Raw genomic sequence first — 16756 nt, 5'->3', positions numbered from 1 at the left:
CTTACTGATAATAAAACAAAATCAATTCGTATTAAAATACTAGCTCCATAAATATTACAAATGTTCCATAGAGGGGCTTTCAAAAAAAAAAAAACAGAAAACCTTTGTAACGAGTTAAGATAAAAGCGACCTTTAAAAAACAGTTTGCGTAATTGATCGGATGCAAAAATAATTTAAACCACCATATCTCTGATTCTTGTTAAAACTGAAATCTGAGTTTTAATTAACCCCTTGACTTTTCCGATAATATTCATGTTCCTAGAATTATTTGCTTATACATGGAAAGCCAGAACGGAGGAGGGATTCAGATGAAATCATATCAATAAAATTTCTGTTAATTAATCAAAACAAGTATCACTTTAAAGTCAGCTGATAAGCGTGGACCCCTGACCCCTATCCGACTTGTAATGCAAAACGAGCCCTTATAAAAAGGCAGCACTCCTTGAAGCAGGCATTAGTCTCGACTGACAATTCAATCGGTAACTGCAACCTCAATATGAATCCTACAATTTCCCTAAGGTAATCTAAAAGTTGTTTATTTTAAAGTGTTGTAACCCTAATCCTTGATAATTCCTTCTCAGCTGCCTGGTGGTCATCATCGGAAGTCTTCTATGGACAGCCAGTGCCGACTTTGACTCGGATAGGCAACGTGTGATCGAGTACTTCAAAAATGCTGATCCTAGTTCCGTCTCGGATAGCCAAGTCCTCTTTCTAGTTGAATTTTTGGCCAAACACATTAATGATATTGAGTTGACAGCCGAACAACGGTCCAAAGCTGAGGATATAGTGAAGCAGTACAATGAAGACAAGTCCAAACGCTTGGTGGAAGGTGCGCCGGCTCAAGGCGGTTGGATTACAAAACTTGTAAGGGTGATCATTGTACAACTGGGCATCGAGCTTGCTTCCGAGGGAGTTAAGAAAGCAACGAAATCTTAAGACTAGAGATATTCTCAAGTGTTTTTGAAACATACTTATGTTCTAAGGACAATGCGGTCCCAATAAATTAAAATTGGCATACAAATGTAGATTTGTGATTATTTATTTATTATTATATAATAATTAATTAATAATAATTTAATATAAAATTATAAGAAACTTTGTAAATTAAATTAAAATATCATAAAGTTAATTCCTGTTGCCCCAACACTGATTTGGTAAATATTCTGTCTGCCTTACATACCATTTTCATTAGCCAGCCAGCCAACTCCTCCACTGAAATTGGCTCCCATCAACGGAAATGTTGGGACAACCCACTCGGCGTATGAGCAATCTGCTTCCCTTTCCCACACACAAAACCATACGCCCCGTGGCCATTTCCCAGCTCCCAATGTGTGGATGGATGTCCTGGTGTGTGACAAGATTTATGTATGTTTTCTTTTTCTGTCGGCGAACATTTTAACGCCTGCAAATTTGCTAATTAATTAGTTTAAATGCCTAAGGAGCGGCCCAACTGAAGATGTAATTATAAAGGAAATCCAGTTGTGCCTTGTGCATATAGATCAATTTCAGATCTTTTAGCTAACCCTCCTTAAATGAATGCCTTTATGGGTGACTCACACAGGAAGGATGCCAAATAAAAAGCGCCTGAAAAAGAAAATAAAAAAATGGCGAGGGAAAACACGCGCTCGTTTTTACACGCATGTAATTTGTGGGAAATTTGTTCAACCCTTTTTCTGCACTTCTCGCATACTTTTGCGGCAAATAAAGGGAAAATTAATTTAACGCGTATTTTTCCGGGGTCCCTGCATAATGGAATTGATTTAAGGTTATTAATATGAGCACTCTGGGCACCAAAAATAAAAAAAAAAGTAACAACATGGTAAAAAGCAAAGAATTCCGGGAGATGCCTAAGTAAATGTTTGTAGCTGCTGTGGCTCCTGCTCCTGCCGCTTCTGTTGGTAACCTTTAACGTCAATTTTATGCAAATTATGTTGTTTCTGTCGGAGATTTCCAGGGGGGCGTATGTATGTCTAGCTGGGGCCCGGGGGGGCGTGGCATTTTCGAAACGACGGGGCGTCACTGCAAAGTTTTGGAGTGTCGGGGAGTGTTGTTATTGAAGTTTTCCGACCACCGACTGCCGACTGCCGACTGCACACTGCTGACTTATTCAATAAGCCAAGTTGAAGTATGCTCCATTATATATTTGTTGGTGGCTGCCAGTGGCTGGAGCTGCTTAAGCAAATACCGTGTGGCTCGTGTATGCAAAAAGTGCAAATAATAATAATAAAGAGTACTTATTGTTTGATTTATGTGTCTGTGTGTGCACAATGCTGGGCAGGCGTAGGATGAGCTATATTTGGGCTCTAAGATGAAATGGAGGTCCTTTGGCAAGCTGACAGGTCCTGCGGGATGGTCTCTTATATGCTTCTTGTTGGGTTTAATTGAGTTCTTACAGGGTACTTCTTAAGTTTTAAATTCCATCTTTAGATGTTTATACATTACTTCTTAGCTCCACCATTACTCATTTCAAGTTCCCTCTTCACTGCTTAAATTTTGAGACCCTCTTCACTGCTTTACCCCCAACTTCCTATGCCTAATCCCTTGCCATCAGTTTACCTTACAATAGCTGGGAAGAACCCACCGATAAAGTCACCTTTATTTGTCAGTCTTAGGCTCCCCCGAGTCAACTGTCAAGTCCTTCCAGACCAGGCACGTTCCTTATTCCTTTCACACAATCCTGAAGCGCTAAACCGCACACACCTATCATGATGATGACGTTGTTTTGGTTTCTTTTTTCCACCCAGAGTGCGGATAGCTAAGTGAGCCATTTATCTTGGCTGGAACCTTGAGCGCGACACAACAGAAACAGCAACAAAAACACTTCCTACAGGCGTCATCCAATCCTCAATAATACCGCTTTCGAAATAAAACGATTTATATGCCACAACAAGAAGAGCCAATAGAGGTACGAAGGGCACAGTGATCGGAAGTGAGTACAGAGGAAAATAATAACTAAATTTTGAATAAAATAAAAGGTAATTGAATATTCTATAATAACAAAAACTAAGCTTCATATTTTATAATAATAATGTAATTATGATTTTCCTTTTTTTAGATCTTAGTTTTGATTTAATCCCCAAGACATTCCTTAAGCTCAGTGTACATGGGGAATCCTGTCGAATTTCCTTTGCTTTTCTCGTTTTATTCGGCCTTATCCAGACCAACCATCAATCGAACAGCCGCAACAACAACAACAAGAAGTAAATGAAAACCCTGCAAGGACCAAGAACCAGAAAACGAAAAAAAAGCAAGTAAAATCGAAGATTGCTATCTTTGACGGCTTGTTTTCCTGCCCAATCTACTCGGGCGATGGTCGGTGTGCGGGGCGTGGCAGCTATTATGTATTGGCGTTGAAACAATTTGAACAACAGTCGTCGAGGGAGGAAGAAAAAAAAAAAAACAAATGAAAGGAAGTCGTTTAAAAGTACAAACGGACATTATTTATCGCTCAAACCATTTAGCCACAGAAACTACCCAAAGAAGAGCCCCGAAAAAAGAAGCCAAGAGTAGCAGCAAGCGCAAATCCGAATCCTTGAGCCTTGTTGTTGTGTCTACTTAGTTGTAATAAATGGAAAAACGCAAAGAGCGCCCAAGTCCTGGCCACAATGCGTTGCATATAATTTCTGTTTGAGCTGCGGCAGTGAGGGATGTTCCAGGAGTCGAGGGAAACCCAGCAGGACAGCCACTGGAGTTTAGGAATACTTACTAAGGGCAATCGATTGATTTCTGCTTGCCCAAGCAGTTTTCCCTCTAAGTAATTTACAGTTGTCATTAAATGGGAAAACATTTCGGTGGCTGGGAAGTGCGTGTGGGAAGTGGCTCGAAATGAGTTTCTTCTCCCTCCAAGAGAAGAAGATGCGACTCGAATGATGTGGAGTCAAGTGAAGTAGAACGAAAATAATTGTGGTCAATGGTTGCTTTAGCTGAGAACAGAATAAATACAAGGGACCTATATTACTTTATTAATATTACTAATATTATTGTTTCCCCAAAATATTGATTATGTTTCAAAGACTGTTTCAAGTGCTTAGCTTTTCTTTTTTTTGATAATTGAAAAAAGGTACTAACAGACTAAATAAAAAAAAATATATAGGTATTTTTTTATAGATTATTATTAGCTAAATAAATAAACACATATCCACTTTTGTATGCTAATTATTTCCTATTTATTGGGACCACATTGTCCTTATAACATATGTATGTTACCTTAAAAAGATTTCTAGTTTTAAGATTTCCTTGCTTTCTTAACTCCCTCGGAAGCAAGCTCAATGCCTAGTTGTATAATGACCCTTGCAAGTTTTATAATCCAACCGCCTTGAGCCGGCGCTCCATCCACCAAGAGTTTGGCCTTTTCTTCATTGTACTGCTTCACTATATCCTCAGCTCTGGCCCGTTGTTCGGTTGTCAACTCAATATCATTAATGTGTTTGGCCAAAAATTCCACTAGAAAGAGGACTTTGCTCTCCGAAACGGAACTAGGATCAGCATTTTTGAAGTACTCGATCACACGTTCCCTATCGGAGTCAAAGTCGGCACTGGCTGTCCACAAAAGACTTCCGATGATGACCACCAGGCAGCTGAGGAAAATTGATCAAGGATTAGGGATACAACATTATATAATGAACAACTTTTAGATTACCTTAGAGAAATTGTAGGATTCATATTGAGGTTGCAGTTAGCAGTATTTGTCGAGACTAATGCCTGCTTCAAGGAATGCTGTCTTTTTATAAGGGCTCGTTTCGCATTACAAGTCGGATAGGGGTCCACGCTTATCAGTTAACTTTAAAGTGAAATTTGTTTTGATTAATTGAAAGAAATCCGATTATATGATTTCATCTGAAATCCTCCTACTTTCTGGCTTTCCACCATCAGAGATGGTGGTTTTTAATAGATTTTGCAACCGACCAATTATGCAAACCCTTTTCTAAATCTCACTTTTATCTTAAATCGTTACAAAGGCTTTCTGTTTTGTTTGAAAGCCCTTTATGTAATCATTTTTAATATTTATGAAGCTGGTATTTTAATACGAATTGATTTTGTTTTATTATCAGTAAAAACTTAAAAAACATTGCGGAAAATTCTCATTAAATTTCAATAAATATAATGCACCAAGCAAAAAACGAAATGTAAGGTCACTTGAATAATCAGAGATTAAGCTCTGACTACTTGATTTCGGAATATCTCAAATAATTCTTGTTAATGAATATTAAATATTTCTAGGAACATACTTATACTTTTTAATCATCTAGATGTTTGTAAAAAAAATTAATATGATTCAGATTTCAGATGAAATTATATCATTCGGAAATCTGTCAATTAATCATAACAAATATCACATCAAAGTCAGCTGATAAGCGTGATCCCTGGCACCTATCCGACGTTTAATGCAAAACGAGACCCTATAAAAGGTAGGAAATTATTGAATCTGGTATTAGTTACGACTGGCATTGCCAACTGAACTTAGTATGAATACCAAAATTTTCCTGAGGTAAAGTTAAGGTGTAATATAGTTTCATTGAATTCGTAAATCATTAATTATTTCTCCTCAGCTGCCTGGTGGTCATCATCGGAAGCCTCGTGTGGACAGTCAGTGCCCAAGAGGACTTTGAAATAGAAAAGGAGCGTGTGATTGAGCTCTTCAAAAATGCTGATGCTGCTACCATTGGGGAGAGCAATGTCGTCTTCCTAGTGAACTTTCTCAAAAAGTACAGCAAGCAGATTACGTTGACACCCGAACAACAAGCCCAAGTTGATGATATTGTGACGAAATACAATGAGGAGAAGGACAAGCAGCCTGTAGTGGAGGGTGCACCGCCTCAGGGCGGTTGGATTACCGACATGTTAAAGAAGCTAGCTGTACAGGTGGGCAAAACACTTGTCCCAATACTTATAAAAGCGGCGCTGGGTTAGGACTAAAGCTCGTTTTAAGGTTTTTTGTAACTATTGGTGTTATAGAGACTTCGTGGTTCTAATAAATTGGAAATAATTGGCATACAGATGTGGTTTTGTGTTTCATTTGCTTTTTAGCCTTTATATCACTTTAAAATAACCTAAATTACATCAATTTTTAGGACTTTAAATCGATATTTTATATTTATTTAAGGGTCACAATGCAACCAAAAGCCTGCAAGACTCACAACTTAATTATATATATACTATATTTCCTAAAGCTCTCGGTGGGAACATCCATCCCGTGTAGCACCCTTCACCCTCTTCAAATGTGTCATATGGAGCAGAGTTGCGGAATTCGTGTACAGATCCCTGACTAAACCCAGAACAGCCCGGCGAAATGACGCAAGGATGAGTCGAGAGGAGTCAGCTAGCCACGGGCATCTTATCGCCCTAAACCACTTTAGTGTCAGTCCCGCTGACAGCGGTCCAGCCTCGTCCCGTGAACATTGTCGCCTTTTTTGCAGGACAACGACTGGGAGATGGAGTGGAGTGGAGGGCAGAGAACCACTGTTGTCTCTTAACATGGCCAGTGGTCTTGTCGACATTGCGATAACAAAACACACACACACACACAAAGGGGAAAAGAGAAGAAAAAACGAGGACAACGAGGAGTTTTACGCTCTTGGCCATAATGAGGGTGATTTTCGTATTTGTGGTAGATTTGTCCACTTAGCAGGAATGACCAGGCCCAGGACCAAAGCTGTTGCAATTTGCTGGCAAATCATTTGTACATTTCCACAGTGGATTACGGTTGGCCAGCAGCTTCTTTATTTTTTTCTGTACCCTGACCACCGATTCCTGCCTGAGTCCCGATGATAATGCTCATAATTTGTGAGGCCTGCATATATTTTGGTCGCCTTTTTTATATTTGTTTCCATTTTATGTTGTGTTTTGGCCATGATATATGCGCCAGCATGCTTCACAATGATTTGTGCTAATGAGTGAATTGCTGTGGGTGGGATTTGTCGTCTAGGATTACTTGGGAAAAATCCTAAGCGAAAGTCCATGCAAATTCTGGACAGATTCTTGCATTTAATTGGCATTTTTATGCCGGGAGTTTGGGGGAAAGTTTTTTAATAAAGAGCCAGCCGAAAACCAAAACGAAACGAACCGCTCTTCATTCCAACTCAGTTGATTTTCATTTTCAGTTTCATTTTCATTTGGATTTTCATTTGCCCATTTAGCCAGCGACCTCAAGTGCGGGTTCCGACCGGCATTCGGTATTCTGTCGCCCTCGCTGTGTACACAATTGTCTACGGATTTTCAATATTATTTGCTGCGGTCTTCCAATATACAAAATAAAAAAGGAGAGTCCCCCATCTGGCACCATCATCTTGGGACTCCTTTGTGGGTGTGAAATTGTGGAAACTGTGGAAGCTGACTGACTGCCGCTGTCACCGGGCACACTGAACTCATTGTGACCGCCTTCAATTGGGCATTTTATTTTATATTTGAATTTTAAAATTCCTTCCGCTCCGGCGACAGGCGACGGCGACTGAAGGCAACAGGAAAATGGACAATTTGTGTTTGTGGCAATTGATTGGCAAATATTGTCCGGCCAAAAGGTTTGCTGATTAATACGCACTGACAGCAAGTCAGGATGGAATGAACGAGAGCTTGGACCATTGTTGATAGAAAGATACTTCACTGGAGATATTTTAAGGACCTGTCAAAGGGTTTTTCAGATTGAATTGAAGGCTTTAATGTAAATTGAAGGGAGCCTATCTAGTCCTAAGAATATATATCTTTTTAACATGTCCATAATTAATCGCTTAACAACTTTACTCTATCGAACTTTGCACTTAGCGCTTCCTAACTCCTTGAAGTAATTCATCCAGAATCGCATGCCCCATTTGAGCGCCTTAAAGTCGGCGTCGGCGATAAAAGAAGAAAGTTACTCAATGGCAACTTGCATGCAAATTACAAGCAATAAAACGTGGCACATTCCAATGCTTAGGCAAACTTCTGCTACGCCAAGGAGATTATTCTTTATTGTTTAGAGGATGGCAGGACGAGCGCTGGGTCCTTGTGGCAATTCGCACATCATGCGATTGGCATTGAGATTGCGTCCTGGCATTTGGGGGGCAATTCCCAGGGCTGTCATATGCGAGGACACCCCCCGACTCCAGGGATATGCAAATTTTTCATCCAGTAAACCAAACAGAAAACACATATAAAGGAGTGAAATAATCATAAAAACGTCAGGCTCCGACGGAACACAATCCTGAATTGAATTTTTATCTATTGTATTGGCAATAAAGTCACATTGTCACAGCATGTATAAAATGATTATTGTTTACTCTTACGGGGAGTAAGCACCCTTCTTCTCATGATCGAGATGAGGGGCAAAAAAAGTTATGTTGCGGGCTCAACCGGGATTTGAACCCGGGACCTCTCGCACCCAAAGCGAGAATCATACCCCTAGACCATTGAGCCGCCTTGATAACAGCCGAAAATGTTGGTTTCTTAAACCACGAATGCATCTTGAAGATACTCATTCGCTTGGTTAGCCTAAAAATACATTTTTTGAATGCATAATAAGGCCATGAAGTTGGTCCAACCAGTTTGATATGTTAATTTTTAGTTAGCTGCAAGCATGCATAATATTATTAACCCTTCGTCTTTGGGTAATAGTGGTGTCTATTAATAATTAAATTTTAAAGTAATAAAATAAATAATAAATTAAATGATAAGATGATTAATTATTGTATTATTTATAAAACATTTCAATCAGCTGCAAATAGGAAAAGCTGAAAACAAGTCTTAAATTTATTGACTTTCATACTTTAAAACGCTAAAACAAATTCAAATAAAAAAGGTACGATGTCAGCTAAGGGTTAAGATCTCATTAGGTGTTTCCTCACCTTTAATAGCTTCTTTTGTTGCCCTCAAAAATCGCATTTTCCATCATGGGGATGTAGCTCAGATGGTAGAGCGCTCGCTTAGCATGTGAGAGGTACGGGGATCGATACCCCGCATCTCCAAGTTAATTTTTTTTCGTGTATTTTTATTTAATTAGAGTTTAAAAATTTGTATCCCAACTTACCCTCATCAGCAGATCGTTGATTTATTGACTTTTAAACACTGCAGTTGTCCTCCAATTATTTTCCACAGCACGGCAGCTGACTCATCAAATTTTGTTTTGTCTCCGGCGCTCTGGGCATGCTTTTAATTTAATTTGAAAAGTTTTGCATGCCCATTTGGCGCATTTAACCCCTTCGCCTTGCTTGGGGGGAAGAAAAATAGATGAAAAAATGCAAAGAAATATCATAAATAATGATGATAACTGTCCAAAGTTTTCAGGGCTTGCTATGGTACAAATAGCCACTCCCAAACTCCCACACCAAATGCAATTAACTGGGCAGCGGGCAGAGCCCCAAAGAAAAAGAAAAATATGACAATTAGGCGGAAAACTAATTGAGGTTGGCATGAGAAAATTTAAAGGGATTAGCAAAGGGTAAAGGGAAAAATTAAATTTGATGAAGGAGACAAGCTGCTAAGAAAATTCTTTTGAATAAAATAAGAATTCTGGATGCTAAAGTTATTTTCACTTTAAGGCTTCTCTGCCTTTTCATTCTACCCACAGTTTGGTTAGCAATTTTCTTTCTTTAGTTTTCTTTTTCTTCTCGCTGGTTCAAGTTCGTGGCTCGCAATAAATCACAAGACTGAATCCATTGAAGATTTATGAGCTGCTAAATATGCTGGCGAAACAACAGCCAAGGGTCTTGGCCTGGACATTTTAGCCAAAAAACTTTGTCCACATATCAAACTTTAAAGCGCAATTATCATATATGTATGTTGTATGTCTGTATATACATATATCCCTTGGCAGTGTCTCGTCTTCCACAGTGTTGCTTTTTACTTGCGCAGATAAACAAAACAAGGTCCTAAATAAACAAAATGAGAAAAAAAAGAATAAGCGCAAAATGGGTAAAAAGTTGCTCCAGACAAAAATACAATTTGATTTTAATTGAAAAATAGCAGAATCCTCGCACCAAGGGAGTATAAAGGTGCAGATGGATGCGATCTGTCTGGATGTGTTAGATATGATGTGTGGGATGTAAAATATATCTTGGGAGTTTAAAGATATTTAAACCGTTTATAATATCTTTGAAATCTTTTACAGCCAACCTCTTGAGCTTATGAAAATTAATCCAATTAATTGCAAATACTTTCAGAGTTTCCTTAACCCCCGTTTGTGACCCTTGACCCAACCGCACTCAAAGTGCCATTAACGAAAGCACAAACAATTTTTACACTTTGCGTGCCAAGAAGAGCAACGAAAGCAAATAAAAACAAACTAGCCGGGAAAGGCCACCAACAACAGGCACTAAAATAGCAACAAACTGAATTATCCTTTTTATTTATTTTTTCAACAACTTTTTACCTTTTTCCAACTCATTTTCAAGTGTTTTCACTTTGTTGTTGTTGTTTTTTGGGCGAAGCCATTAGGAAAGGACAGATGAAGAAGGGGAGTTGGGTCCTTGGCCATCTTGATGGGACTACCATTGTTTTTGTTGACTTAAGTCAACAAGGTCGAGGGTTAATGAAAGCTGGCCTGAAAGCCTGACGGTTTCCTGCTTAAGTTGAAACCATGCCATGCTGGGTTTTCCAATGTATCCATTTTGGTATTTGAAGTTATATATTCGAATTGAAATTTTCTAACAGCGCCGAGAATCTCATCGAAGTTTCCGTGGTGTAGTGGTTATCACATCCGCCTAACACGCGGAAGGCCCCCGGTTCAATCCCGGGCGGAAACAGACCCTTTGAATAAATATAATATTATTTTGGGAATGCGGTTAATTTTAGAAGTCACTGGATACCTTTATCAAATAATTCAAAATTATAATGTTAAGTTAGTGCAGTAATCATTGCCGAGATAAAGACTTGATCTAGCTTCTCGCTTTTCAATGCATAAGCAAAAATTCGAAGAACAAGTGTATTATCATCTAAAAAGTCTAAGGGGTTAATTCATTTTTTTACTAATCTTCAAATTCAGGAATTTAATTTCAGTATTACCTAAAAAGTCCAGCGGTTGATTAATTTTTCTACTGATTTCAGTTGTTAGCTGACATCACAGATACAGATCTGTCATTAGCATTTTTATAGTTGAGTTGCTTAAACACAAAACAAATATTAATTCCTGGAATAGAATACATACCATATATTAAAATCAGCTTATAAGCGTGGACCCCTGACGCCTTTTTGACCTATAATGAAAAGCTGGGCCTAATAAAAGGGTAGAACTAATTGGAATAGGTATCAGTTTCGATTGAAGCCTTAATATGAAGTCAACAATTTTGCTGAGGTAATCTAGAAATAAAGTAAAATTTATTGTTTTTCCCAATCCTTGATCATTTTTCCTCAGCTGCCTGGTGGTCATCATCGGAAGCCTCGTGTGGACAGTCAGTGCCCAACAGGACTTTGAATCTAAAAAGGAGCGAGTGATTCAGTTCTACCAGAGTGCTACTTCGGATTCTATTGGAAATAGCAAGGTCGTCTTTCTGGTGGAATTTCTCGAAAAATACGGCAAGCAGATTCAGTTGACACCCGAACTCCAATCCGAAGCTGAATTTCTAGTGCAGAAATACAATGAGGAGAAAACCAAGCAACCTTTGGTGGAAGGTGCGCCGCCTCAAGGCGGTTGGATTACCAAACTTTTAAAGGATCTCGCTATTAAGCTGGGCGTCGCACTTGTCGAGGAAATTAAAAAAGGAGCTCGGTCTGAGGGCTAGACAGCGTACAGGTTTTTTTTATAGCGTTATGATGTTATAAGGACTATGTGTTTCTAATAAATTGGAAATAATCGACATAGAGTTTTGGCTTTTGTGATTTTTTATTTAGCTAATTTTAAAACTAGGAAAAATATGTAAATATTTTCTTGCTTTCCTTATTTTTTAATAGTAAATGTTTTTGTCATTAATATATAATTAAACAAAAATAAATCTTAACTAAGTTTTCGCCTCAACTAAATAATTTTTAACATCGAAATTTGTGACGAATAGTGGTTATATCAATCAAGGAAGCTGACTTCGGCAAGTCAATGTACCCTTGCAGGTTCCAATTGGATCTCTAAATATAATCATAATAAACATCAAAAACCCCGGAAATATTTGAATTCTTTGAATGGATATTAACCTAATTTTTACATGAAAGTTTTTTTTTAGACAAATTCAAGTTTAAAAAAGTCACTATTGCCAATAAAGCATCAAATTCAGTTTCTGAAAACCCCAAATAAATGAGAAGTCTTCACTCGTTGAGTTTTTGTAAGAAACTGATTTTATTTCATTCCAATCCTAGCTTATATAGCTAACATGAGAATGTGCATTGTAGATCTTAGTTCTAGACCCACGCATCGGACAGTTCCCGATCGTGAGAAATATTCTAAGTGAGATAAGGGTGCACACAGGCACATATCTTGAACAAACCTAGACCGCTCACAGGAGGTCATATTTCGGGTTGCTTGTTACATAGGCTCACGTGGCGGTTTCTTATAGCTATGCACACAAGTGCTAGACATGGACTGCGTCTGGGACTTAATCGCTAACAGATGCTTCTTATCTATAACCGTGTTCATGTTTGAGCAGTTTCAATAAAGAAAAATATTACACTTTTATGATTATGATCAATGTCGTAATCTCAAATCATTTAGTTGTGTTTTTACGTGATTATTTATTAAAGTCATTATTTATCCAAGTCCAAAAGTGTTATTAAGTATTTTTCATTTGTATGCCAATTTCAATTTATTGGGATTGCATTGTCCTTATAACATTAGTATGTTACAAAAAACCTTAAGAATATCTCTAGTCTTTAGATTTCGTTGCTTTCTTAACTCCCTCGGAAGCAAGCTCGATGCCCAGTTGTACAATGATCAACCTTACAAGTTTTGTAATCCAACCACCTTGAGCCGGCGCACCTTCCACCAAGCGTTTGGACTTGTCTTCATTGTACTGCTTCACTATATCCTCAGCTCTGGCCCGTTGTTCGGTTGTCAACTCAATATCATTAATGTGTTTGGACAAAAATTCCACTAGAAAGAGGACTTGGCTGTCCGAAACGGAACTAGGATCAGCATTTTTGAAGTACTCGATCACACGTTGCCTATCCGTGTCAAAGTCGGCACTGGCAGTCCACAGAAGACTTCCGATGATGACCACCAGGCAGCTGAGAAGGAATTATCAAGGATTAGGTTTACAACATTATATAATAAACAAATTGTAGATTACCTTAGGGAAATTGTAGGATTCATATTGAGGTTGTAGTTACCGATTGAATTGTCAGTCGAGACTAATGCTTGCTTCAAGGAGTGCTGCCTTTTTATAAGGGCTCGTTTCGCATTACAAGTCGGATAGGGATCAGGGGTTCACGCTTATCAGCTGACTTTAAAGTGATACTTGTTTTGATTAATTAACAAAAATTTTATTGATATGATTTCATCTGAATCCCTCCTTCGTTCTGGCTTTCCATGCATAAGCAAATAATTCTAGGAACATGTATATTATCGGAAAAGTCAAGGTGTTAATAAAAACTCAGATTTCAGTTTTAATAAGAATCAGAGATGGTGGTTTTAATAGATTTTGCAACCGACCAATTATGCAAACCGTTTTTTAAAGGTCGATTTTATCTTAACTCGTTACAAAAGATTTCTGTTTTGCTTGAAAGCCCTTTATGGAATCAATTTTTATATTTATGGAGCTAGTATTTTAATTCGAATTGATTTCGTTTTATTATCAGTAAAAACTTAAATAGAAAACATTGCTAAAATAAATACAATGCACAAAGCAAGAAACGAAATAAGTAAGGTCACTTGAATAATCAGAGATTAAGCCCTGACTACTTGATTTCGGAATATCTCAAATAATTCTTGTTAATGAATATGAAATAATTCTAGGAACATAATTATACTATGATTACTAGGTGTTTGTAAAGAAATGAATATGATTCAGATTTCAGATGAAATTATATCAGTCGGAAATCTGTCAATTAAGGGGGTCTTCTCATTCAAATGCCGATTTTTAAACCCTTTTTAAAAAAATTCTTATTTGAAAACGCAAAGAATAATTGAAAACTTTTTTTATTTATTGTATTCAAAAATGTTCAAAGTAACTAAAAAAGTTGTTCTTGCCTCGATACGAGGGTTGTTCAAAGAGTAATGAGACTTCAAACTTGGTGGTCGAAAAAAAAGGTGTCGTCCTGGCGGCCACGATTCAGGGTCTCCAGAGCGTCCGAAATGAAAAATAAAAACAGGGTTATAATCAGAATAGATGTCATTTTCGGCTGACGGAACAGATTTTTTTAAAAAAATTTTAAAACAAAATGGCGGCCATTCAAAAAAAAAATTCGATTTCGGGCGTTTTTTTTGTAGTTTAGTGTAAAAAAAAAATAGAAAAAAAAATTAAAAAAAAAATCTGTTCCGTCAGCCGAAAATGGTGACAATTCTGCGTCGATTCCACTTTGTTTCATGAAAATCGGTTCAGTTGAACTGGAGATATCATGGCCGCCAGTTCGAAAAACGTGGTTTCGAGATAAACGCGTTTGAAGTTTGAAAAAAGCTCATTTTGCATAGATCTTGCTTCACAAAAAAGGCTGTATCTTCTAAAGTATTTCGAATTTATAAAAATCCTTTTGGGGACATATACACACCATCCCAAGCTATAAAGAAATGCAAAAAAAAAAAATCGAAAAACAAAAGTTGCCCAATGAGAAGACCCCCTTAATCATAACAAATATCACATCAAAGCCAGCTGATAAGCGTGATCCCTAGCCCCTATCCGACGTGTAATGCAAAACGAGACCCTATAAAAGATAGGAAATTATTGAATCTGGTATTAGTTACGACTGACATTGCCAACTGAAGCCTAAGTATGAATACCAAAATTTTCCTGAGGTAAAGTTAATGTGTAATATAGTTCCATTGAATTCGTAAATCATTAATTATTTCTCCTCAGCTATCTGGTGGTCATCATCGGAAGCCTCGTGTGGACAGCCAGTGCCCAAGAGGACTTGGAATCTCAAAAGCAGCGTATAATTGAGATCTTTAAAAATGCTGATGCTGGTACCATTGGGGAGAGCGACGTCGTCTTTCTGGTGCACTTCCTCGAAAAGTACGGCAATGTGATTCCGTTGACACCCGAACAACAATCCCTAGCTGACGCTATAGTGAAGAAATACAATGAGGAGAAGGCCAAGCAACCTTTGGTGGAGGGTGCACCGCCTCAAGGCGGTTGGATTACCGACGCTTTAAAGAAGCTCGCTGTAGAACTGGGCCTCGCACTTGCCGAGGCATTGAAGAAAACTTTGAGACCTTAGAACTTGAGATTGTTTTTTAAGTCTTTTTGTAACATAATGATGTTATAAGGACTATGCGATCCTAATAAATTGGAAATAATTGGCATACAGACTTGACTTTTTATTTTAATTTTTTTCGTTATCCAATTTGGAATGTATATTTTGTTGATTTGAATAAATAATAACTTTAAATAATAATCGCACAAAACACACATAGAAATAAGTCAAAAAATTTCTGGAAAACTGACTAAAATGTTGATTTCTTAAAAATTATAATATATTAAGCAGATTTGTTAACCTAAAAAAACTAGCATAGAAAAGCTTTCCAAACTGAATTTAATGCATGCTTAGCTTAGTTATGATCTATTTTTTATTCGCTGCTCATGATCCTAAGGAAAACAGTAAGGTTATACGAATTTGATCTTCCTAAAGTTAGTTTCCTTTATAGTTTTCTTCTGAATTCTTGAGTTAATATATTCTTTAACATTTGTTTCTATTTTAATTAATATATTATTACAAATAAATAGTATACTAAAACACGGCATAGCCCCAGGCTGGCTAATCTTTAACATTTTCATTTTGCAAGCATTTTGGCCAACTCAATTCTAACGAAGCAGATTGTTCATACGCCGAGTGAGATGTCCCAACATTTCCGTTGATGGGAGCCAATTTCAGTGGGGGAGTTGGCTGGCTGGCTAATGAGAATGGCATGTAAGGCAGACAGAATATTTACCAAATCAGTGTTGGGGTAACCGAAATTAACTTTATGATGTTTTGATTTAATTTACAGTTTCTTATAATTATATAATAAAAAGAAAAGGGAAGGAATAACTGAATAAGCTAAATAAGTAAACACAAAGATATTTTTAAATGCTAATAATTTCCAATTTATTGGGATCGCATTGTCCTTAAGAATATCTCTAGTCTTTAGATTTCGTTGCTTTCTTAACTCCCTCGGAAGCAAGCTCGATGCCCAGTTGTACAATAGCCGCCCTTACAAGTTTTTTAATCCAACCGCCTAGAGCCACCGAGGGATTGGCCTTTTCTTCATTGTACTGCTTCACTATATCCTCAGCTTTGGACCGTTGTTCGGTTGTCAACTCAATATCATTAATGTGTTTGGCCAAAAATTCCACTAGAAAGAAGACTTGGCTATCCGAAACGGAACTAGGATCAGCATTTTTGAAGTACTCGATCACACGTTGCCTATCCGAATCAAAGTCGGCACTGGCTGTCCACAGAAGACTTCCGATGATGAGCACCAGGCAGCTGAGAAGGCATTATCAAGGATTAGGGTTACAATACTTTAAAATAAACAACTTTTAGATTACCTTAGGGAAATTGTAGGATTCATATTGAGGTTGTAGTTACCGATTGAATTGTCAGTCGAGACTAATGCTTGCTTCAAGGAGTGCTGCCTTTTTATAAGGGCTCGTTTTGCATTACAAGTCGGATAGGGGTCAATGAACTGATTTTCAAGTGAGATTTGTTTTGATTTATTAACAGAAATCAGATT

General features: G+C 37.6%; 7 protein-coding genes and 3 non-coding genes across 10 annotated transcripts; 6 read left to right on the top strand and 4 right to left on the bottom strand.

Annotated features, from left to right (window-relative positions):
- Positions 1 to 459: 459 nt before the first annotated feature.
- On the top strand, positions 460 to 1025 carry LOC108075467 (protein Turandot M-like). Its single transcript, XM_017167922.2, has 2 exons — positions 460 to 519; positions 582 to 1025. Exons 1-2 carry the CDS (start codon positions 497 to 499, stop codon positions 934 to 936), a joined length of 378 nt encoding a protein of 125 aa, XP_017023411.1. The 5' UTR covers positions 460 to 496; the 3' UTR covers positions 937 to 1025.
- Positions 1026 to 4148: 3123 nt separating this feature from the next.
- LOC108075472 (protein Turandot M-like) lies at positions 4149 to 4756 on the bottom strand. Its single transcript, XM_017167926.2, has 2 exons — positions 4640 to 4756; positions 4149 to 4577 (listed from the first exon to the last, which is right to left on the bottom strand). Exons 1-2 carry the CDS (start codon positions 4660 to 4662, stop codon positions 4226 to 4228), a joined length of 375 nt encoding a protein of 124 aa, XP_017023415.1. The 5' UTR covers positions 4663 to 4756; the 3' UTR covers positions 4149 to 4225.
- Positions 4757 to 5444: 688 nt separating this feature from the next.
- On the top strand, positions 5445 to 5998 carry LOC108075468 (protein Turandot M-like). The gene is made up of 2 exons (XM_017167923.2): positions 5445 to 5488; positions 5550 to 5998. The coding sequence occupies exons 1-2, from the start codon at positions 5466 to 5468 to the stop codon at positions 5908 to 5910; spliced, it is 384 nt and encodes a 127-aa protein (XP_017023412.1). The 5' UTR covers positions 5445 to 5465; the 3' UTR covers positions 5911 to 5998.
- Positions 5999 to 8316: 2318 nt separating this feature from the next.
- On the bottom strand, positions 8317 to 8388 carry TRNAP-UGG (transfer RNA proline (anticodon UGG)). The gene has a single exon. It is a non-coding gene; the product is annotated as a tRNA-Pro (tRNA).
- Positions 8389 to 8863: 475 nt separating this feature from the next.
- On the top strand, positions 8864 to 8936 carry TRNAA-AGC (transfer RNA alanine (anticodon AGC)). Its single transcript has one exon. It is a non-coding gene; the product is annotated as a tRNA-Ala (tRNA).
- Positions 8937 to 10639: 1703 nt separating this feature from the next.
- Positions 10640 to 10712, top strand: TRNAV-AAC (transfer RNA valine (anticodon AAC)). The gene has a single exon. It is a non-coding gene; the product is annotated as a tRNA-Val (tRNA).
- A 432-nt stretch (positions 10713 to 11144) lies between these two features.
- Positions 11145 to 11718, top strand: LOC108075478 (protein Turandot M-like). Its single transcript, XM_017167932.2, has 2 exons — positions 11145 to 11260; positions 11321 to 11718. The coding sequence occupies exons 1-2, from the start codon at positions 11238 to 11240 to the stop codon at positions 11685 to 11687; spliced, it is 390 nt and encodes a 129-aa protein (XP_017023421.1). The 5' UTR covers positions 11145 to 11237; the 3' UTR covers positions 11688 to 11718.
- Positions 11719 to 12669: 951 nt separating this feature from the next.
- LOC108075442 (protein Turandot M-like) lies at positions 12670 to 13230 on the bottom strand. Its single transcript, XM_017167896.3, has 2 exons — positions 13179 to 13230; positions 12670 to 13116 (listed from the first exon to the last, which is right to left on the bottom strand). Exons 1-2 carry the CDS (start codon positions 13199 to 13201, stop codon positions 12756 to 12758), a joined length of 384 nt encoding a protein of 127 aa, XP_017023385.1. The 5' UTR covers positions 13202 to 13230; the 3' UTR covers positions 12670 to 12755.
- A 1543-nt stretch (positions 13231 to 14773) lies between these two features.
- On the top strand, positions 14774 to 15346 carry LOC108075445 (protein Turandot M-like). Its single transcript, XM_017167899.1, has 2 exons — positions 14774 to 14839; positions 14901 to 15346. Exons 1-2 carry the CDS (start codon positions 14817 to 14819, stop codon positions 15259 to 15261), a joined length of 384 nt encoding a protein of 127 aa, XP_017023388.1. The 5' UTR covers positions 14774 to 14816; the 3' UTR covers positions 15262 to 15346.
- A 757-nt stretch (positions 15347 to 16103) lies between these two features.
- Positions 16104 to 16633, bottom strand: LOC138927841 (protein Turandot M-like). The gene is made up of 2 exons (XM_017167898.2): positions 16572 to 16633; positions 16104 to 16509 (listed from the first exon to the last, which is right to left on the bottom strand). Exons 1-2 carry the CDS (start codon positions 16592 to 16594, stop codon positions 16161 to 16163), a joined length of 372 nt encoding a protein of 123 aa, XP_017023387.1. The 5' UTR covers positions 16595 to 16633; the 3' UTR covers positions 16104 to 16160.
- Between the last annotated feature and the right edge of the window lie 123 nt (positions 16634 to 16756).

This window comes from Drosophila kikkawai, chromosome 3R (genome assembly GCF_030179895.1).
Source record: "Drosophila kikkawai strain 14028-0561.14 chromosome 3R, DkikHiC1v2, whole genome shotgun sequence".
Classification (NCBI taxonomy): Eukaryota; Metazoa; Arthropoda; class Insecta; order Diptera; family Drosophilidae; genus Drosophila; species Drosophila kikkawai.
The sequence above is the reverse complement of the archived record's forward strand: the minus strand, read 5'-3'. Positions and strand labels throughout refer to the sequence as shown.